General features: G+C 43.0%; 1 protein-coding gene across 3 annotated transcripts; it reads left to right on the top strand.

The window, feature by feature from the left end:
- Nucleotides 1-276: 276 nt before the first annotated feature.
- Nucleotides 277-22,762, top strand: LOC100056462 (glutathione S-transferase A1). Of its 3 annotated transcripts, XM_070245666.1 has the most exons (8): nt 321-453; nt 12,703-12,815; nt 13,821-13,896; nt 15,750-15,881; nt 16,880-17,012; nt 19,211-19,352; nt 21,415-21,546; nt 22,375-22,762. In XM_070245666.1, exons 2-8 carry the CDS (start codon nt 12,729-12,731, stop codon nt 22,498-22,500), a joined length of 828 nt encoding a protein of 275 aa, XP_070101767.1. In that variant the 5' UTR covers nt 321-453; nt 12,703-12,728; the 3' UTR covers nt 22,501-22,762. The 3 variants fall into 3 exon arrangements, with proteins under 3 accessions (XP_001503123.2, XP_070101767.1, XP_070101768.1); XM_001503073.5 differs by lacking the exon at nt 13,821-13,896 and having other exon boundaries at nt 277-453; nt 15,830-15,881; XM_070245667.1 differs by lacking the exons at nt 321-453; nt 13,821-13,896 and adding an exon at nt 2,349-2,577 and having other exon boundaries at nt 15,830-15,881.
- Nucleotides 22,763-23,624: the final 862 nt, after the last annotated feature.

The following is a 23,624-nucleotide window of genomic DNA, read 5'->3' as shown; positions in this document are numbered from 1 at the left end:
TCTGTTTTGTCTTTGACCCAATATAAAAGTATTCCAAAGCTCCACTTGCCCCTTCCTGACATCAGCTCCTGCTCTGCTCATGGCAGAGGTTTCTCATCTGCCTCTGTCCTTCCATCCAATTCGTGAAAACCTCACAGTAAGTTTCTTCAAAAAGCCATACCCCACTGACAGGCAGAGAGAGTGCAAATGTGCTGAAATTTTGTGTCTTATCTTTTAATTCTTACTTTGAAAAGAAATATAGTAACCAATTGTTTTGTGGTGAGAGAATGACTTGGCAGTTTTCTTCTAATCTCGCATGAACTCTGAACCCCTGAACTCTGTAGAAGTGGCTTTTCCTTGACTGGGCTCCACCCATTCCAGAGGGAGGAGTTATTCCATTATAAAAACACCTTGTGAACACCTGAGGGGCTGGCCTTGAGCTGCTGAGCCAAGTGGGAGACAGAATTTCAGAAGGTAAGTGCTGATATTATGAATCTTCATACCTGCCTCACATCCTCACATCTAGGTCATCACAAAAATACTTTAAACTGTATCCTTAGCACAAGAAAAATCTGTTTTAGACTCACATCATGCCCCCTTGGTGTTCTTGGGGTCAGTTCAAGAGTTATTTATTCAATTGCTGTTGGATCATCTTTGCAGAAATGTAAAAATGAAAAATTTTGAAAACTAGGGCAGGAGAATTCAGATATGAGCAAATACATGATAGGAGGAGAAAAAGAATGATACCATTTTAGGCTATCTGAGAATATGACCTGTGCAAGAGGGAATGTGGGTGTTTATGCTGAAGTTACTTTCTCTACAGAAGGAGTTGACGCACAAGAGTTGTGAACTGTAATGTTGTAATGCTAGGTAGGCTGTAAAAATTCAAAGTTAAGATTGATTATAACAGGAATAAACTAGTCTGAAGGTGAGCAGAACTAGATTCTAGTTCAGTCTCTGCTGGGATTAGCTCACAGGCAAGTGTTATGCTCTCTCTGGCGTCCCACCAACTCATGGCAAACCCTGAAAATGGCTGGAATGGGTGACCTCAGTCTTGGCACTGTTCACATTGTGGGCTGAGTAATGCTTTGTCCTGGGGAGCTGTCCTGTCCATTGTCTTTTCTTGTTTAGTTAAAAAATGTTTATTATAGAAACCTACATTTAATTAGTTTTAAGGAATGCACTTGAGAATAGTGTTAACGTCCATTTTCCTCAAATTTGCAAAGTTTACACCTTTAAGATATCTCCAGTGATGGTTTGCTTACACATTTTACAGGAAATGATAGTCTCATCAATACTCGACTCTCATTTTTTCTTTTCATTTCACTCTGTCCTTGTTAAAAAACACAATGTGAAGATCAGCTTCCATCCTAGTGCTGGTGGCAGCTGCAGAGTCGAACGAGAGGAGCAAATGGATAGAGATGAATGACTCTCTTGTTGAAAATTGTATTTTTCAACAAAACTTTATCCTGGGAAGGTGACACGGATGTAATAGGCAACTTCAGTCCACCACAAGGTAGTGCCAGCTAAATATCCACTCAGTGTGTCTATTGGAATAACATGGCAGGTGACAAATGAGCTGGGTAAAATGCAGAAGGACTGAGGGTGGATAAGAAGCATTAAGATGTACATCGAGGCATTGCCCCACTCCAATCAGAGGCATCTCTGCTCTCGACCCCATGGATGTGGCACCCTCCCTCCTGGCTTTGACAACCAAAAATGTCTCCAGAGGTTGCCAAGTGTCCTCTGGGGCTGGAGGGGCAAAATCACCCCCTGTTAAGAGTCCCTGGATGACGTGACCTCTCACACTCCCCAGCATGAAAGTCTTGATGGCAAAACTAGGTAATCAGAGGGTGTAGAATGAGTTCTTAAAAGGCACAGGAATTCACCTAGATAGAAGGGACGAGTCATTCACATCAGAACATTAGTCAGCCACGAACTGTTATAAGTATTAGTCTTGGAGAAAAAAGAAAGTTCTCACACAGGAGAGACGGAGAGATTCAGGGAGATGATGTGAAAGTCCCGGAGCAGTCCGAACGCGAGAGAACCCACGGGGAAAGCTCTAGGACTATGGGAGAAGGTACTGCAATGGCGATGAAAAGCACCAGGCAAGGTTCTCTGGAGAGCAAGTGTGACAGGGGGAGGCGGGGCCTCCTGTGCAGGGGAGGAAGGCAGCCCCGTGGGGAGAGAGGAGGGAGCTGGGACTGGATGCTGCCCGGGAGGAGGGAGCGCCCTGCGCAGACGCAGCAGCCCCTCAGCTGTCTCCCCTGGCAGCCTCCTCACCTTGCTCTGACTTGCTTGGCTGTGAGACTCATGACTGTTGGTTGGAACCACCCAGAGTAAAGTCCCTGCTGGGCCCTTTGTGCTCTGTCAGTTGTCCACAAACCTGCTTTACTGACAGACTTTAACCCCTTTAGGTGAGGGAGCAGGTCAGGCTGGATCTTGTCCCCGACCAGCCCTCGTTTCTCAGCACCCAAAACTGCTCAAGCAGTGTTGGCTGCAGAAGTTTGAAGGAAATTTTTTAAATAAGGAAATACATCTACATGTAAACCAGAAATTAGTGTCAGAGAAGGATCAGTGGAATGTGTGCGTTTCCAGGTAAGCAAGAGGACGCTGGAGCGACATGATCATTTCATCAAGTGTAGACAGGGAGACCCACCCGAGTGCTGAGAACAGCTGGAGAACCAAGCAGTGGGTCCTCTATTCCAATGGCTGGAACCCATGCACAGGGGGCCTGGGCACAAGACAGAGTCCAGAGTGCCTGGATCAGGGAGTGAGTGGCAGTGGGGCGGGCCAGGGGAGAGAGGCATGTGGGGTGCAGGGTCCAGGGGCAGGACCAGGGATCTGCTGCATTTGGGGCTATGCAAGGCTGTGGGTAATGACTTGCCAGAGCCGGGAACCTTTGCCAAAATCTTCCTGCAATGCAGGTTAAGTCATCCGTGAAGATCACCAATCTTTCCACATGAGCTAAATACAAGGAGCCTTAAATGACATTTGAAAAGAAGTCTGGAGATATGTGTGTATATATATGTATAAACTATGTGTAATTTTATTCCCACTGGAGCTCTGTCAAGACATAGATAGACAGATAGATGGATAGATAGGCAGACAGAATGAGAACTAGACAGACTGACACACAGACAGACAGAAGAAAGTAGACACGTATGCTTCCTGGTGTGTTCAACTCACTCATCTCCCAGGAACTGGGAGCAGGAGGGAAGTTGGTTTTCTGATCCCTATGATGAATTTTTCTGTACATTATCTCACTTAACTTTCTCCACAGTCCTCAAAAGTAGAGAGAAGTCTATCTTATGAAGAGAAAATTGCGGTGCAGAGATAAAACAACCTGCCAGGGTCTGTGTTCCTCGTGAGGAAAGTAGCTGGGCTTTGGCTCCAGTCTCCCTTCTCTCTGCTAAGAAGCACTGTAATCAGGACCCGCCCCCCGACCCCAGCATCGCTCCTTTAGTTTACCCCTGGAATTATCATGCACACATGCATTTGAGGAACGTAAGCCCTCTCACCTATTAAGGTTAACTGTAGTTATGCTGGTCCTCAGCGTACTCACAGTAGAGTTTTAGGAAGTCAAAGAAAAGCAAGGCACATTTTTATCAATGTTTCTTCTTATCAGGCCCCTAAAATCAGCTGACAGAGAGGAACTCAAGAATCCCATGGTTCCCTCTCTCCCTCCTCTTAAACCGCTAGTTGGTGATGGATTCCGAATGGGAAAACCAAACAAGAGTCTCAGAGAGAAGCCTAGAGAGAGCCTAAGTCTCACCCGGGGAGTGAAACCTGAAATCACGTGGCTTGACATCCGAGGACGAATGTTTGAGCCCAGTGAAGCTACTGTGTGTCTATGAACTCCAGTTTCCTCATCTTTAAAATAGGACATTAGAAGCTATTTCCTGGGTTGTTGTCAAGGGTGGACACACTTGCTGGACAGTAAGTGTGAATCAGGTACATACATGCGTGACCTTTGGCAATTCATCGAATCTCTCTAGTTCTCATTTTCTGTTGACCGGGCAAAGTTTTTCTTCATGCAGCCAGCAAATTGGAGAGCCAGGATTTGAATCCAGACAATCTGGGTTCAGATCCTGTATTTTTTGTTTTTTTTATTGGTGTCATAATAGTTTAAACATTGCGAAATTTCAGTTGTACATTATTATTTGTCAGTCACCATAGAAATGTGCCCCTTTACCCCTTATGGCCACTCTCCAACCCCCCTCCCATCTGGTAACCACTAATGTGTTCTCTTTGTCCCTTTACTTATTTGTCTTCCATGTATAACTGAAATCATAGGTGTTTGTTTTTCTCTGTCTGGCTTATTGTGCTTAAAATAATGGCCTCAGGGTCTCCCCATGTTGTTGCAAATGGGACGATTTTGTCTTTTCTCGTGGCTCAGTAGTATTCCATTGTGTGTGTATTATATATATATATATACCACATCTTCTTTATGCAGTCCTCGATCGATGGGCACTTGGGTTGCTTCCAAGTCTTGGCTATTGTGAATAATGCAGCGATCAACCCAGGGGTGTGTGAGTCTCTTTGAATAGCTGATTTCAAGTTCTTTGGATAAATATCCAGTAGTGGCATACCTGGGTCCTATGGTATTTCTATTTTTAATTTTTTGAGAAATCTCCATACTGTTTTCCACAGTGGCTGCACGAGTTTGCATTCCCAACACCAGTGTATGAGGCTTCCCATTTCTCCACATCCTCTCCAAAATTTCTTATTTTTTGTCTTGGTGATTATAGCCATTCTAACAGGTGTAAGGTGATATCTTATAGTAGTTTTGATCTGCATTTCCCAATAGTTAGTGATGTTGAACATTTTTTCATGTGGCTGTTGGCCATCTGTATACCTTCTTTGGAAAATGTCTGTTTATATCCTCTGCCCACTTTTTGAACGGGTTGTTCGTTTTTTTGTTGTTGAGTTGTATGAGTTCTTTATATATTTTGAAGATTTAACCTCTTATTGATATACAATTTGCAGATATTTTCTCCCAGTTGATGGGTTGTCTTTTCACTTTCTTCCTGGATTCCTTTGCCTTACAGAAGCTTTTTGATCTATAGTCCCATTTGTTTCTCTTTTCTTTTGTTTCCCTTACCCAAGTAGAAATGGTATTTGAAAAGATCCTTCTAAGACCAATGTCAAAGTGTGTAGTACATATATTTCCTTCTATGAGTCTTATGGTTCCATGTCTTACCTTCAAGTCTTAGATCCATTAGTTAATTTTTGTGTACGGTGAAAGATAATGGTCTACTTTCATTCTTTTGTATGTGGCTGTCCAGTTTTCCCAACACCATTCATCGAAGGAACTTTCCTTTCTCCATTGTATGTTCTTGGCTCCTTTGTTGAAGATTAGCTGCGTGTAGGTGTGGTTTTATTTCTGGGCTTTCAATTCTGTTCCATTGATCTCTGTGTCTGTTTTTGTACCCGTACCATGCTGTTTTGATTGCTATAGCTTTGTAGTATATTTTGAAGTCAGGGATTTTGATGCTGCCCTTTTGTTCTTTTTTTCTCAGGATTACTCTAGCTACTCTGGGTCTTCTGTTGTTTCATATAAATTTTAGGATTCTTTGTTCTATTTCCGTGAGGAATGTCATTGGGATTTTGATTGGGATTGCATTGTATCTATAGATTGCGTTAGGTGGCATGGACATTTTAACTAAGCTTATTCTTCCAATCCAGGTGCATGGAATATGTTTCCATTTCTTTATGTCAGCATCGATTTCCTTCAACAATTTCTTATAGTTTTCAGTGTATAGATCTTTCATCTCCTTGGTTAAATTTATTCCTAGATATTTTATTCCTTTTGTTATGATTATAAATGGCATTGTATTCTTGAGTCCTCTTTCTGTTAAGTTAATTGTTGGAGTGTAGAAATGCAGCTGATTTTTGAAAGTTGATTTTGTACCCTGCAACTTTGCTATAGTTGTTAATTATTTCTAATAGTTTTCCTAAGGATTCTTTAGGACTTTCTCTATATAAAATCCTGTCGTCTGCAAACAGCGAGAGCTCCACTTCTTCATTACTGGTTTGAATACCATTTATTTCTTTTTCTTGCCTAATTGCTCTGGCCAAAACCTCCAGCACTATGTTGAATGAGTGGTGAGAGTGGATACCCTTGTCTTGTTCCTGTTCTCAGAGGGATGGCTTCCAGTTTTTCCCCACTGAGTATGATATTGGCTGTGGGTTTGTCATATGTGGCCTTTATTATATTGAGGTACTTTCCTTCTGGAACCATTTTATTGAGAGTTTTTATCATAAATGGATGTTGGATCTTGTCGAGTGCTTTCTCTGCATCTATTGAGATGAACATGTGATTCTTATTCCTCCTTTTGATAATAATCTGTATCACCTTGATTGATTTACAGAGATTGAACCATCTCTGTATCCCTGATATAAATCCCATTAGATCATGGTCTATGATCCTTTTAATGTAATGCTGTATTTGGTTTGCCAAATTTTTATTTTTTTTGGTGAGGATGATTGTTACTGAGCTAACATCTCTGCCAGTCTTCTATTTTGTATGTGGGACACCACCAGAGCTTAGCTTGATGAGCAGTGGGTAGGTCTGTGCCTGGCTTCCAAACCAGCCAACCCTAGGCTCCTGAAGTGGAGTGCACGAACTTAACCAGTACTTCACCAGCTGGCCCCTTGTTTTATGAATACTTTTGAGGATTTTTTCCATCTATGTTCATCAGCAATATTGGCCTGTAATTTTCCTTCTTTGTGATTTCCTTGTCTGGCTTTGGGACCAGGGTGATGGCCTTGGAAAATGTGTTAGTAAGTGTTCCATCTTCTGCAATTTGTTTGGAATAGTTTGAGAAGGCTGGGTATTAAATCTTCTTTGAATGATTGCTAGAATTTTCCAGAAAAGCCATCAGGTCCTGGACTTTTATTTTTTTGTGAGGTTTTTGTTTACCATGTTGGTCTCTTTACTTGTGATTGGTCTAATCAGATTCTCTAATTCTTCTTGGTTCCCTTTTGGGAGGTTTTCTGAATGTAAGAAGTTATCCATTTCTTTTAGATTGTCCAATTGTTGGTGTATAGCTTTTCAGAGTATTCTTTAATAATCTGTTGTATTTCTGTGGAATGTAGTGTAATTTCTTTCCTTTCATTTCTTTTTTTTAAAGATTTTATTTTTCCTTTTTCTCCCAAAGCCTCCTGGTACATTGTTGTATATTATTAGTTGTGGGTCCTTCTACCCAATTGGGATGCAGTCTCAGCATGGCTTGATGAGTGGTGCCGTATCCAAGCCCAGGATCCAAACCAGCTAAACCCTGCCCTGCTGAAGCAGAGCGCACAAACCTAACCACTCAGCCGTGGGGCTTGAGCCCTGTTCTTTCATTTGAAATTTTATTTATTTGAGACTTTTCTCTTTTTTTTAGTGAATCTTGCTAAGGGTTTCTCAATTTTGTTTATGTTCTCAAAGAAGCCTCTCATTGTTTCATTGATCCTTTCTACTTTGCTTTTTGGTTTCTATTTCATTTATTTCTGCTCTAATTTTTACTATCTTCTTCCTTCTGCTGACTTTGGGCTTTGTTTGTTCTTCTTTTCTAGTTCTGTTAGGTATGGTTTAAGATTACTTATTTCAAATTTTTCTTGTTTGTTAAAGTGTGCATGTATTGCTATGAATTTCCCTCTTGGGACTGCTTTTGCTGCATCCCATATGAGGTGGTATGGTGTATTTTCATTCTCATTTTTCTTCAGATATTTTCTGATTTCTCCTTTAATTTCTTCAATGATCTATTTGTTGTTGAGTAGCATGTTGTTTAATCTCAATGTATTTGTCACTTTCTCAGCTTTTTTCTTATAGTTGATTTCTAGTTTCATAGCATTATGGTCAGAAAAGATGCTTCATGTGATTTCAATCTTCTTAAATTTATTGAGGGTTTCCTTGTTTCCCAACTTATGGTCTATCCTTGAGAATGTTCTATGTGCACTTGAGAAGAAGACGTATTCTTCTGTTTTTGAATGAAGTATTCTCTATATATCTATTAAGTGTATCTGGTCAAATTTTTCATTTAATCCTACTATTTCCTTGTTGACTTTCTGCCTAGATGATCTATCTGTTGATGTAAGTGGAGTGTTAAGGTGCCCTACTATTATTTTGTTGCTGTCAATATCTCCTTTTAGGTCTGTTGATATTTGCGCTATATACTTTGTTGCTCCTATTTTAGCTGCATATATATTTATAAGTGTTATGTCCTCTTGGTGGAGTGTCCCTTTTATCATTATATACTATCCCTCTGTGTCCCTCCTTGCCTTTTTATCTTGAAGTCTGCTTATTCTGATAAAAGTATGGCAGCGTCTGCTTTCTTTTGTTTCCGTTTAGCTTGGAGTATCATCTTGCATCCCTTCACTCTGAGCTGGTGTTTGTCTTTAGAGCTGAGATATGTTTCCTGCAGGCAGCATATTGTTGGGTCTCTTTTTTTAATCCATCCAGCTACTGTGTGTCATTTGATTGGAGAATTCACTCCATTTACATTTAGAGTGATTCTTGATATATGAGGGCTTGATGCTGCCATTTTTCACTTGTTTTCTGGTGACTGAATTTCACTTGTTTCTTATTCTGTGTATATGGGACTTCCAGTTCAATGTGGTTTGTTCTCTATGATGATATTCTCACTTTCCCCTTTCATTTGTGTCTCTGTTCTGATTTTCTTTTAGTGGTTAGCATGAGGTTTGTGTAAAAGATTTCATAGATGAGATAGTCCATTTTCTGATAGCCTCTTATTTCCTTAGCCTAAGCAGCTTCCATCACTTTCCTACCCTCCTTCTCAGTTATTGTTGTCACAACTTACTCTGTTTTGTGCTGTGAGTTTGTGGTTAAAACGAAGTGATTATAGGTATTCTTGATGTTTTCCTTGTCTTTATCTTGAATGTTCTAATTAAGTGTTTGCTAACCTGTTCTGATTGAGAGCTGCAATTTTCCGATTTTTCTCTGTCCATTTATCTCCTTGCTGAAGGCTTTGTCAACCTTTCCATTTTTTTTCAGGTATGATGGTCTTCTTGATCATTTCTAGGGGATGAAGGTTGTGCTGAACCCCCTCAGGTTTTGTTTACCTGGGCAAGTTTTTATTTCTCCATCATATCTGAAGGATATTTTCACTGGATAGTGTATTCTTGTTTGAAGCTGTTTGTCTTTCAGAATTTTGAATATATCATTCCAGTCTCGCCTAGCCTTTAAGGTTTCTGTGGAGAAATCCACTGAAATCCTGATATGGGTTCCTTTGTAGGTTATTTTTTTCTGCCTTGCTGTCCTTAATATTTTGTCTTTGTTTTTGACTTTTGCCAGTTTTACTAATACATGCCTTGGAGAATGTCTTCTTACATTGTTGTAATTTGGAGTTCTATTAGCTTCTTTTCCTTGTAATTCCAGCTCCTTCCCCAGGTTTGGGAAGTTCTCAGCTATTATTTTTTTGAATGAGCCCTCCGCTCCATTCTCCATCTAGGATACCTATATTCCTTATGTTGCATTTCCCAGTTGAGTAGGATATTGCTTGGCGAATTTCTTCTTTCCTTTGGAGTCTTAGTTCTCTCTCCTCCTCCACCTGCAGCATTTCTATATTTCTGTCCTCTAAATTGCTAATTCCATCCTCCATGATTCTAGCTCTGTTATTTAAGGACTCTCACATTTTCTTGATCTCATTCATTATGTTTTTCATCTCCAACATTTCTGATTTTTTTAAAAATATATTTTCAATAATTTTTGTGAAGACTTCCCTCTGCTTATAATTTTGTTTCTGATTTCATTGAACTGACTTTCTGAGTTTTCTTGTAACTCTTTGAGTTTTTTTTTTAATGATAGTTATTTTGAATTCTCTGTCAGTCAGATTGTAAATTTGTGTGCTGTCAGGATTGACGTCTGGGTGTTTGTCTTTTCCCTTCTTGCCTGCAGTGTTAATACACTCTTCACACTATTCGATGGGGGAATATTTGTGCCTTCAAATAGTGGTAGTAACTGTTCACAGATTCCACCCAGCACCACTGGGGGTAGGGGGGACAGGAGCTGTGTATTATGAGCACAGCATGATCCCTGGCAGCTGTGCCTGTTTGAGCCTGAGCCCCTTCTTGGGACTGCAGCAACACTGTAGTCTCTCCCACTCAATGGGAAAGTGATCATGCATGTGCTGAGATCTGCCACGACCTGCTCCCACAGTCCCTCTGTGGTGTGCTCCCACCTTTAGGGCCAGAGCAATGCTATTGGCATCACAGGGGCTGGGAAATCATTTGCTCTGGCATGCAGATCTGCCAATGCTTCTTCTTAGGTCATACTGGAACTTATGATTGGTGGGTGGGCCCTCCACATGGGATCAGAGCCTGAGCCCCTCCCTGGGACTGTGGTGGCACTTTCGCCTCTCCGATGCGAAATGAAAGTGATCATGTGGGGGTCAGAGCTGCTGTCACCTGTTGCCACAGTTGCACCAAGGTGTACTCCCACCCTCTGGGCTGCAGCAGTGCTATGGGTTTTCCAGCCAGGAGAGAAGCCGCATACATGCACAGGGCTGGTGGGGGCCTGGAGAATACTCACCTATCTCCACCACCTCCAGAGGGTAGTCAGTCCACCTTCAGATGTATAGCTGTCTGGGTCTCAGGTATGCCATTGTGCTGTGTGGCTATCCTCCATTGATCAATGAATGTCCATTTAATTGAAGTTTGAAGAGGCAGAGATAAAGGGAACAGCTCACTCTGCCATCTTGCTAATGTCACCTGACCAGGCAAGGTTTTATGATAACCTTTAGTCCAGTCTACGAGGCATTTGGAAACCTCCTAGTGACAGTGAAGAAGGCTGCTTATAAGGAAGAAAGTTATGATAAAATATTATCCAAGATAAGAATTCCTTTCCCTTTGTAACTTGATCCTCAGTGAAAAGGAAAGAGAGCTGTGAGGTGTGAGTCACTTGGCCCAGTGAACCTTAGGCCACAGCAAACACACTGCCCACCTTAGTGCTGGCTTTAGTGTCCTGTTCATTCTGTTCCTCATAGCACCACCATTATCCTTGATAAGAAAGTGCAAACTCCAATATCTCCAATTACAAGAAAGATGACTTGATTGAGTATGTTTCCAAAGGATTTTTTACTTTGTAAAGGTTAAATTATTGAGTCCCCCATTAAAGATGTGGATATGGAAAACATTTTGATATCTAAAATTGAAGTCACACACACTTTTTCAGAGATACATGAATTGGGTAAAGAGTGTATTTTTGTCCCAAACTCCACAACAATAAAATTTTGTGAGAAGAATCCTAGTGTTTTCTAAACAGAGCCTGATGTTTGGAGAGAAAACGCCAGTGTGCCTCCCTAAGTCCTGGCTTTGGGACTCCTGCTTGTAACGGGTCCTGTGTGCTTCCACTCAGACCCATGAGAGAACCAGGCATGTCTGCTGTTGTAGCCGCTGAGTGTCAGTCTCTGGTACCCTTCTATGTTGACTACCCACAGAGCCTGGGATGGAACAAGGGCTTTCAGAGTTTGCTGACTGGACACAACCAGTGTCTCTCTTACCATCACAGTGACCAAATGAGTGTGCACACATTCACACATGCAACACACTTATGACTGAAGCTGAAACTCCTGAAATGATGCTCACCTTGTCTCCATTTAGCACATCAGATAGTTTCTGTTGTCTTCTATTTCATTTTAAAAATAAGTGCATTTCACAATCCATTGAAGGATGGTTATGCATATTTTGAAAAACGCTAATACAGAAGATGAGTCCTAGACTTTGGTTTCACATAGAAGTGAGTTTGAGTCCCAGGACCACCACCAAATTGGGCAAGTTACTCCAGAAATCTTTGTCTCCCCAGCTGTAAAGTGAGAATAATAACAGACTCCACCTCAGCTTATTTTTGTAGGATGGAGTGAAGATAAATTTTGGAGCCTCCATTGTATGCCAGACATTGAACAAATGTTGGCTCCTCTCCATGTACTGTAAAGTTGATGCAGTAACATCCCTTTTTTCTTGATTACAAAACGCACCAAGTAGAGGAAGAATGTAGAATTCCAAAAAAAAAGGAAGGAATCAGCATCCTGCGTGTGTGGAAAGGATTAGCATTTTTGGAGCTACAGCTAACTGACTCTGAGCCCTAATTCTAGCTCTGGAACAAACATAGTGTTAACTCTGCTTCCTCAGCCTCCTCGCTGTCAGGGAAGGTCTCTGATTCCAAGGCCCTCACAGGCTCCCAGGGCCTGCATCTGTGGGTGTTCCAGCTCCACCCTCCTTTCAGTCCGGGGTGGATTTCCATGTCCATCACTTCCTGGAGCATAACTGTGGGCGTGGTGTTGAACCTTTGAGTCTCGATTTCATTAAGTGAAAAATGCGCATAATAGCAATTATTTCCTGGAGCTGTTAGGAGATTAAAGATATAATGTAGCCAAAGGGATCAGCACTCTGTCAGGATCATTAGGAGGAGGTTTTCAATAAATATTAGTTCTCTGATCCTGCCCCCACTTTGGACACCCACTCATGCATCCTTACCCCAGACTCTCACCTGTTAGGCTGCCAAGACACCAGACTTCACCCAGTGGAGACTGCAGAGTGGTTTGGTGCAGTTTCCTGGGGCTGGCTGCTGATTGTGAGAATTTGAGCCAAGGAAAATCCTAGGGACTCTCTAAGTCTGCCAGGAAGGAAGCAGACCCTTCTTCAGCATTGTTGGTGCTGTTAACCATGTATCTTAAAGTGCAGTTTTGTTTGTGTTGTTTCATTCATTCATTCATTCAGGTGTAGAGAACCCAGGAGACAGCATCATGGCAGCGAAGCCCAAGCTTTACTACTTTGATGGACGAGGCCGAATGGAGCCAATCCGGTGGCTCCTGGCTGCTGCTGGAGTCGAGGTCAGTTCTGAGTTCAGTCATCTTAAGCTCGATCTAAAACTGACTATCAAAGTCCTTTCTCCCATGAGCTAGGAGACTATTCTTTCTAAATGACCTGACAAGAGGTTGTGCATCACAACAAATTCAGTGATTAAAAGAGATGAATGGATTTGACCTAATATATTATTAGAATTTCTTGTTATCAAAGAGCAAAAACAATTAAAATAAAGCTAAGTAACTAACCACCATGTGTGGGCTTTATTTGGATTTGGATTTAAACAAACTGTAAAATATCATTTAGGACATTTATTCAGTACTTAGAAAGAGGAACATCATGGAATACTAGATAAGATTAAAAAGTTGTTAATGTTCTAGGTGTGATAATGTACTGTGGTTATTTTTTAAATAATTTTTATGTTGTAGAGGTACAGACTGAATTATTTAAAGATGAAATGTATCATATTTCTGATTTGTTAAATTACTACAAATGAGGGAGAGTAGTGGGCATATGGTGACAGGAGACTGGCTTGAGTTGATAATTATTGCTGCTGGGTGAAGGGCACAAGGGGGACCTTTGTGCTTTTTTGTTCATTTTTATGCTTGCTAGAAATTTCCATAATGAAAAGATAAAAATATTTCACATTAAAATAAAATATAATTAAATTTAAGATATGACCGGTAATATAGGGAAGAGTGAATTATAATAATTTGCCAGTGAAAGATGTCATACACTCACTCATCAGTGAATGTGTTCAGCACCTTTAAGTGCCGGGTCCTCTGTTAGATCCTGGGAATACATGGATGGACAGTACAGACATGGGTGCCATCTTCAGGCAGCTTACATTCTAGTGAGATTGCACACTAGTAAGGAGGTGATTAAAAGGAGGGAGGAGCATCTAGGTGGACACCCAAGCATTTACAGTGTCAAAATGCCATAGTCCCAGTGGAAAGCTGGTAGGTTTCCCTGGGACTCTGTTGAGTGCTTGCCTCTAGAGGTGTCACTGAGAAGAACACTTTTCGGTCCAGATAGGGGCACCAGCATCTCTGGGAGGGTTTTCCTGGGGAGAAGTCATGGACAGACTCAGAGGATCTCATCCACCAGGTAGGAGCAGAAAACAACTGTTTCAGGTGAGGTGGTGTCCTGTGATAGGAACTTCTACTGTGCTCCCTTCAGCCTCGTAACAACATGTTTACTGAAGCCGTGGGATTACACTTTCTCGATTGCTGCATGGATGCATGGGACTTTAGCCTGATCCTCTCTCAATTTCATGAAGGAACAAGGACACAAAACATCCAAATAGTGCCCTTCCAGGTCATTTTCTCTCTATAAATCCATAACCCGTTTTCCCTGTATCCCAGCTTCAGCTGTGGGGTTCAGGGATGTGTTCAGAGGCCCTGGGCAGGATGAGTTCAGCACAGGAGGGTGAAGTAGGGGAGATGCTGAGAGCATCCCAGCCTTCATCTTCTCCATCAGCTTGATTGACAAGATGGGTGGGGCATGACTTACCAAAGGCTCTTGGTCAGGGCTTCTGGGTTCTCTGTGCCCAAAGGCTGGTCCTCACCATCCCATCCGTCTCCATCAGCCTCACAAATGTTGTCTCATTGGCCAACCCATCCCATCTTGGCTGCCCTCCGTTGACGACCAACCACCACCCCTTATGTTTGTCTGGAACTGGGTGCTTTAGGAATTTCTGCACCCACACCTCACTATCTCTATAGTCTGACCCTGTGGAGTCATGTGGATCCACAATAAATGCTTCCACTGGACAAGTTAAAATTCCTCAGATTTCCAAGCTTTACACCATCAATGCATGAATTTGGATTGGAACCAAGTCGCATCAACGCTGAGATCCGTTTTCTTGACATCGGTCTGTTTTGACTTTTAGTTTGATCGATTCTGCCGATTAAGTAAACTGCATGATCATATAGTTACTGATTTTCATATTTGTATTGTAACCCCACAAGCACTCAGAGCTTCTGGTCAGATTGACGGGCTCGCTGCTGACTGCTCGTCCAACCAGAGAGACTTGCCTCAGGAGAAGAGAATCTACACCAAGGTCTACATCCTGAATGTAGGTCAAGGACGGAGTATAGGTTCAGCAATGTTAGATGGCGTTAATTTAAAAAAAAGCACACTATGATGAAACAACAACCATTTATAAAAATCCTTACAACTTGTGTTGATTGAACACTTAGTGTATACATGGTACTGTTTGAAGGCCTTTGCATACCTTACTGATTTAATCTTCACACAACTATAATGTAGGTACCATAGCTATACTCGTTATATAGAGGAGGATACTGAGACATGAGAAGATTCAGTAAAATGCCTAACATCTGGAGTTCACTACATGTATGAAATGACATTCAAATCCAGCCAGTCATATCTGAAATCAAAGATTTTTCATTAAAAAAAATGTTTTTAAGTAGGTTGAGAACTCTTTTTCCTTTCTTCAATTAGGAATTCTAACCTAGTGTGTCCCAATTTTCAAGGAGAGGATATTCTGAATCCATAGAGTTAAAGCTGTGCAGCAACCAGGACTCATTTTATAGTAAGCGGGGCCTCGTGGGAAGGAGTGATGTCAATGACAGCAAAGCCTCCTGGTGACAGCATCGGAGATGGCCAATGCCCCGTGGTGTACCCTATGCTAGAGGACACACCATGTCCTGTTGTGATCTCTCCTGGACAGACTGGTTTTCCTGAGACAGGAAAACCCCATAACTAGAGGAACTTCCCAGTCCCCTACCTCCGTGACATCCCCCTCCCCAACGACCAGGATCATCCACAGAGGTGGAAACAGAGTGGCGGTGAATTGACACTGCAAGAATGAGCTGTTAGCTGCCGCCACACATGCTCTTTCCTTGATGGCTCTAATCTAAATTTCCAGTCACCCTGATCACACTCCCCTGTCGCCCTCCCAGGTCAGAAATCTTCCTTTTGCTTATTATGTCCAGACAGGGGCCATTCAAGTGTAAACTTCTGTAATGCTATGGAACGAAAGAACAAGAACTCATTTACTGTTTCTGCTTTCCAGTTTGAAGAAGAATTTCTGGAAACTTCGAAAGACTTGGAAAAGCTAAGAAACGGTAAGACCAAGTATCTAAATTGCTCTGATGGGAGGAACTAGTAGAAGTTATAATTTGAAGTTTTAACCCCAGGCATTGCCTATGTGTGTGTACGTTGGGAGTTGGGTGACTAGGAGAGGGAGAGAAATGGTTCAAATGGAAGGAGGGGTGGGGGCCAGGCGCTCCATGAGCAGTGCTTGCAACTCCCTCAGGACGAGGAACAGCTACGACTCCGAGCATTTGCTCTAGGACCATCCCCCATGCCATGTGGATCCCTCTCTTTGCTTTCTCCTGGTTTTCTGTACCATGACTGAGCTGTGCCAGCACAGGATCCTAAAGCGCCATCACCAAAGACATTAAACACAAGTATTAGAGTAAAAGAGGAGAAACAGGTCCAGTAGGTGCCTGGAATTCTTCTTTCTGATGAGTTTGACAAGGTGATGTCCTAGCAGTGTTACAGACTCAGATAACAAGATGGTGTTGGGTTAGTTGGAAGGCCAGGTGAGCCTGTGAGGAGGGAGAGAAAGTCAAGGGCCTGCAATAGTGGCTGGGAAAACAGGGCTTCTCTGCACACACTATCCGATGGTGGGATTTGAAGAGCATACAAAACACCCTCCGTAGAAATCTCTCTTAGTACTGGCCTTAATGCCAGTAGCATCATATACTTATTTTGGCAACTTCCCAACTGAAATGGCAAACGGCTGTTGGCCCTGTAGCAGCTTCTTCCCAACCTCTTCCTAAAATATCCATGAAGAGAAATCAAACACAAAAAAATACAGGGACCTACCATATAGCGGAGCGGAAATAAAAGATAAATGAAAGAACAGGTGACAAGGTAAAAGGCAGATTGATAAGAAAAAAGATTATAGAGAGGTAAAAATGCTGTTTCCTTCCAATGTTCCTGGCTAGTAATTTTTTGTCTCCTTTCATATCTTCCGTCATTTCAAAAAACAGGTTTTCATCTGAAAGTGTGATCCATAGAACATTTCACTCTACTTTTCCTTTTCTTCTTTCAAAAGATGGGAGTTTGATGTTCCAGCAAGTGCCAATGGTGGAAATTGATGGGATGAAGCTGGTGCAGTGCAGAGCCATTCTCAACTACATCGCCGCCAAATACAACCTCTATGGGAAAGACATCAAGGAGAGAGCCCTGTACGGTATTTTTCCTGCTCTTTCATCAACAATTGATAAGAACAATTTAGGTCCTTCCCTGAGGGAGCAGGACCGTGTCAGGGGGATCATGGTCACCAGCAGCATGGCCTAGGTGGTATAGAATGAGGTCCAGTACAGCAGAGACCTTAGAGGATGAGGGACAGGAAACCTGCAGTGGACTCAAGCCAGTGGGATTATAGAAGAGGATGCGGCCCACGGAGAGGGCACAGTGAGAGAGATCTGAAAACTCTGATCAACTAAGAAACCAGGAGGATGGTGGAGTCATGACTCCAGGTGTTCAGGCTTTTAGGAGCTGGACACCAGCCCACAGGTAGAGACAAGGGACAAAGTGTCTGAGGGTCTAGAGGATAAGGCTGGGTTAGGGAAGGACCCAAAGGAGCTAATTCCTAAGTTCCAGAAATTAGTAGAATGATGACTTGGAACCTATCTTATGACCCAGTTATGTGGACTGGCCATCTGAAAACGATTAGCAGAGGTTGAGCCCAAACGGCTAGGGTTACATCAAGAGTTTGGATACAGACCTGAAGCAGCCAGGTTATGTCAATACAACCATATCGGGGAGAGGGAGACTGCTCTCTGTTGTGATGGGACCACGTGATTAAAATTAAAATCCTGTAAGGAACTGTGGCAGTTGTTCAAAAGTTAAGCATAAAGTTAACATAAGACTCAGCAATTCCATTACTAGGTTTGTACCCAAGAGAATCAAAAATACATCCACTCTAAAACCTGTATACAACTGTTCATAACAATGTTGCTCATATTTTCAAAAAGTCGAAACAGTACAACCATCCATCAAGTGATGAATGGATGAACAGAGTGTGGTACAGCCATGCAGTGGAATATTATTTGTCCATGGGAAGGAATGAAGCTCTGATGCAGGCTACAACATGGATGAACCTTGACAACATTAGGCTACATAAGGAAACCAGACACAAAGGGCACATATTGTATGATTCCACATTACATAATGTCTGGAACATTCTTTTTTTTTTTTTTTTTTTAAGATTGGCACCTGGGCTAACAACTGCTGCCAATCTTTTTTCTTTTTTTTCTGCTTTGTCTCCCCAACGCCCCCGTACATAGTTGTATACCTTAGTTGCAGGTCCTTCTAGTTGTGGGATGTGGGACGCCACCTCAATGTGACCTGACGAGTGGTGCCATGTCTGCGCCCAGGATCCGAACCCTGGGCCGCTGCAATGGAGTGCGCAAACTTAACCACTCGGCCACGGAGCCGGCCTCAGGAACATTCTTATCCATAGAAACAGAAAGTAGTTGAGTGGTTGCCTGGGGCTGGAGGGAAGGAAGAATTAGAATGCCTGTGAAGGCACATATGAGTTCATTTGGGAGGGATGATAATATTCTGAATTAGAGTGTGGCGATGGTACAGAATTCTGTGAGTTTACTAAAAATCACAAAATTGTACACTTGAATTGGATGACATTATGGTAGTGGAATTATATGTCAATAAAGCTTTTATTTTTAGAAATTCTTATAGGAAGCTCTGTTTGGAACACAAGCAAAAAAACCCAGGCTCATGGACTGGTGGGATGTGTATAAGGAATTACACCATTTCAGGGGATACTTTAGGTGAGGTCTTGAGAAATGCAAACATGGCCAGTGTCGGACAACAGTACATGGAGAGGGCTGTGGAACCATGTTCTATGGAAAGTCATTGGAAGATCTGCTGACATTGGGCATAAGTGAGGCTGGGTAGTGTAAGAGGATGAGAGGGAGAGAGACATGACTGAGATGGTTGTGACAGGGACTCTCTCTGGAGGTGAGTTAAGTGGCAGGTTTTTGGCTATGTGAATCACACTGAGTTGTGCACTGAACAAACCCAGCAGAGCTGGCAAACTCTAGCTAGAGTTTCAGTGGTCACTTGCAGTGATTCCACCAAAGTCTCTCATGCCTGTGACTCAGGCAAGGTCACCCATAATCTGAGACTTTATATTTGGTCACGTGTATAGCAAAAATTTTGGACATATATCTACCACGATAGCTTGTTGTAGAATGAAATGTGAAAATTACGTAAAAGTCATGGCCATGACTGGCCTATAAAAATGCAACCAATGGAGGTGAATTCATTTGCCACCTATGACACCCCATTCTTTTACATTTTTCAGCTATAGAATCTAAGGCAGGAGACATTTGACACTTCGGTCATTTTTGTCTTTCAGGATTGACATGTACGTAGAAGGTGTGGCAGATTTGAATGAAATGTACCTTTTTTGGTCCATAAGCCCACCCAACGAACAAGCTGCCAAGATGACCCAGATGAAAGACAAAATAGCAAATCGTTATTTGCCTGCGTTTGAAAAAGTGAGTGCACTGTTCAGAATCTTGGGGGCACTGCGATTAGAGGAGTAAGAAAAGGAGTGCCTGGGCATTCCTGCGGCATTGACCCTCACCTCCAGTGAGCCCTTTTGAATACTAGTCAATGGAGCATCCTGACTCTCAAGGCATTTTCCAAAAATCCACTGTGAGGAATAATTGTGCCAGTTTTACCCAAGTTATTATTTTCCACCAATACTTCAATTTACTAGGACCCAATCTACAATTCTCTATTCCCTGGAATTTCATGGTCTTGGATCTTGGGCTGTGGAAGCCTCTGGGAGCCACACTAGAGACTGGAGCAGATCCCACAGAACATCATACAGAGGGTTATGTTCCAGGAGGAACACGATGAATGCAACACATCAGAAAATATTCTGGCAACTTATAAAGGGCAGCTTGAGACGAGCTGCCCATCAGGAGAATGTGGTAGAGTTTCAGGGAATGGATGAGATGTGTCTAAAGAGAGATGGGGTGGTGGGACGGAGAGAAAATGACAGATGAAGTAATGTTAAGGGAAAATTATCTATAATTTGGGGGGGCATCTGCTTAGACGTTTAGGAAAGTCATGTAAACTAAGGACATAAATTTCCATCATTACACATAGTACTAGCTTAATTAATGTTTCTCTTTGAAGGGAAAGCGGAACATTTCAAGATCAAAACTGTCTGAAATCATGCTAAATAAAAATCAGGAACCAAAAAATGATTGTAAGAGATATACGAGGCTTACATATAAATAAAAGGATTAACACTGACACACTCATCGTTATAAAGCATCAAATAATTCTTTCATTCAGTCAACAAATATGCATTCAATTGCTACTATGTCAGCTCCTGTTCACGTGGGGAAGAGTTTAATAGTAATCAGAAAATCCACTCTCCTGGCCCTTGTGGTGCTGAGAGTTTAGCAGGTTCACATGGTGACAAGCTCCTCAGTCACTGCAGTTTGAGGACATCTGTCCTCTGAGATCAAAGAGCCCTGTGATGACATAAAAGATAGATGCACAATCACAATATGGCATTTGATTCTTCAATATATTCTTCATTTTTTATCCCTACTTCTATATGCATACACAGTCTGAAGGGGTAATTGCCACAATGTTGTGGTCTTCAGTTGGTTCAGCCATGTTTTTTCTCTTTTTGTCTATGATTTCCATGTGTTTGCAATATTTTTAATAAAGATCACATATTTTCTGCAATGTTTTATTATAATTCAAATTACATAAAAGTTGAAAGACCTATACTATCAATTGACAGATACGAATCACCTACATTCAAAAATTAATCTTTAATTATGACGTTTGCTTAATCATATCTGTCTCCATCCTTCTCTGCTCCAATCAAGTACACTATTTTTTGCTGCATTTGAAAGCAGGTGCAGACATCAGTGCAGTCACACCCCATTCACTTCAGCAGGCAAATTAGAACATATTCCACCAATGTTATTGACAGACACAGGTCGGGTAGGAGTCAGAGCCATTGTTGTAAGGGGATGGTGAGTTGAGGTGACCCGGGGTAATTTCAGGTGCCAGAGAGATAGACCAGGAAATGAGGAGAGCAGCCTAGAGGAGAAAGGTAGACTCTAAAATAGTCTGCTGAAGACTGAGGAAGGCTGACGTGAAGGTGGAGACTTTGCCCAAGGGAGGGAGGAGAAAGATAAGTGTGGAGAGAGAGACAGAGAGACACAGATGAAGAGCCATATCCTGAAGTTTCAGGGCTGCAGAGTTTAGGGTGTGGGGCCAACAGAAACATGTTGCAGCAGGTGCTAAGCCCTTGGCCCAGTGGATGGTGCGAGTAGGGAGCCCCAGAGATGTGGGAAGGGGAAAAGAAAATGGGAACCTGGCCTTCAGCTGAGGAGTGAGGGAAGAACAGCAGAGCCCACTCCTCCCGCTGTGTCAGGGATTCAGGGCCGGTGGAGAAGGTCTGAAGCTCCACATCCGCCCAGTGAGGCAGCAGAGGAGGGAGAGCGGGCTGGACAGAGCTGGGAGGAGCAGGGGGCCAAGCTTGCCTCTGCCTGTGTTCATAATGCTATTCCTCCAATTCGCCAGGTGTTAAAGAGCCACGGACAAGACTACCTGGTTGGCAACAGGCTGAGCAGAGCTGACATTCATCTGGTTGAACTTCTCTACCTTGTTGAAGAGCTTGACCCCAACCTTCTGGCCAACTTCCCTCTGCTGAAGGTGATCTCTTTCACAGCCCTCAAGATGGAAGGCCCACACTTCTCCTCTTGGAATCTAATATTTGGCCTCTTGGGTCCCCATTCTTGTCCAGGCCTTTGCTGCCCTCCCGTCTCCAAAATTAGCTCCTAGGCCCTGGTCTGAGGCATGAGAAGAATCTCCTTATGTCAAAGCAATCTGAGTGGATGCTGCCCCAAGAGGATGATTTGTCTTTTACAATGAGAGGCACCCAGGATCAGCTCCTCTCTCCCAGGCCTCTGTTCTATTACGGATTCTGTCCTCTTTTCTCTGTGATTCCCTTTACCCAGGAGTGTCCTTCTCCTTCCACACCTGAGTCTGTGAGCAGTTGTCCTCCCCTCGGCTCCTGCTCCTCCGTTCACGCATTGTGTTTCTCTCCGCACAGTCTGCCCCCCTCCTCATTTCTCTCTCTCCCTTGGTGGGCAAATTGGTTTTGACTGGCCTCATGGTTTACCTTTTATATTTCCTGTCTTCAGGTCCTGCCCACTTTTCCTGTATCTTTGCCTTTCCTCACTGGAGACTTTATGTGTCCTGATGTTGCGCAGACACATTACTGTTTCTTGTGTTGCCCAAGAGACATGAATCCACAGGATTAGTGTGTAGGGAAGAAGACAGGGAAGAAAATGCACTTGAGCTGGATTTTCTTGCTCTTATCGTCATGTCTCATGGGATGTCTGTTCCCGGCCTCCTGCTGGTGCCGATGGAGGAGACTCAGGTGGTCCTCGTCTAGGAGGGTCTCAGATTCCCTGGCTTGTGCTAATGACGGGCTTGGTCTTTGCCTCCACTCTGAGGCTGTGCTCTTGTGTATTGCAGGCCCTGAAAGCCAGAATCAGCAACCTGCCCACCGTGAAGAAGTTTCTGCAGCCTGGCAGCCCGAGGAAGCCTCCCATGGATGAGAAATGTTTAGCAAAAGTAAAGGAGATTTTCCAGTTAAAATAAAGCAGGCCTGGCCCCCGGCACATGCAGGAGTGATCTTCAGCAGTTTTCCAACAATGAAGTGCTTGATCTAAATATAGATCCTGACTATTGTGGGGCCAATACATTATTCCCAAGTTTTAATGGTAGATATATAACAGTTACTATGAACAGATTTAGTTATATCTTTTTCTTTAGGATCAAATATGAAATCAGATTTTTAATCTCTTTCTATCCTGTCTCTTTTTTGGAATGAAAATGAAATAAAAAAGGACAACATAGATCATGTGGTCTCCTTGATCTTTTCCAGACTTTGTCATACAACCTCTGTCACAGAGCCACCCGAGAGTCAAGTGCAGAACTTCGTATCTGACACTCTCAGGTGTTCACAGTAAACAGCTACCTTTGTCGGTAATGGCGGAAGAGATTTTTGTTTTCCTTTGAGAGCCATTATTCTTCTAACTGTAAAAATGTTTTTCTTACATTTTTGAGCAGCTGTTATGTCTACTATGGACTCTTTCATGTTCTGGGTTGAGGGGAAGGAATGAAGAACAAAACAGACCCGAGCTCTGCTCTGGGGGACACTGCTGTCCCGTCCCGTCCATGAGCCCTGGCACATCATCGCTCTGCGGCTTAATGCTCTGTGGGCCCCGGGCATGAGCCTCCCTCTCAGTTCACTGAACGTCCCTCAGACCCGGGCTTCCAAGGCCCAGACTGTCTGCATGAATTATATAAAAACGAATGTGTCTAAAGTCATCGTTCTGGGCCCTAGCGCCTGGGTTAGAAGTGATTTCCAGCTTAGCCACCCCCAGGGCCAATGAGTAACTCTCCCCGAAACTGTGGGCTTTGGCACACTGAGTTCTCCTGGCCTGAGTGTGAGGGTCCCCACAGTGGGGGGTGGGGCAGGGAGCAGACAGACCCAGGGCTCCTGCCTGAGGCTTCACCTCCCTCTAGTCTGTTCTCTGCTCACAGCCAGAGTGTTTCCTAAAGTGCAGATCTGAGTCTCACCCCCTTCTTGAACTCCTTCAGTGACTCCCATGGCCTGCAGGGCGGCCTCCTCACCTTTTCCTCCCACCGCCCTCCAGCCCCATCACACTCCTGGGCGAGACGGGGCCTCCTGCCTTCCTGCCTGGGCACGTGTGCTATCC

Source organism: Equus caballus, chromosome 20, assembly GCF_041296265.1.
Source record: "Equus caballus isolate H_3958 breed thoroughbred chromosome 20, TB-T2T, whole genome shotgun sequence".
NCBI classification, from domain to species: domain Eukaryota; kingdom Metazoa; phylum Chordata; class Mammalia; order Perissodactyla; family Equidae; genus Equus; species Equus caballus.
Note: the sequence above shows the minus strand (reverse complement) of the source record. Positions and strands in the feature narration are given on the sequence as shown.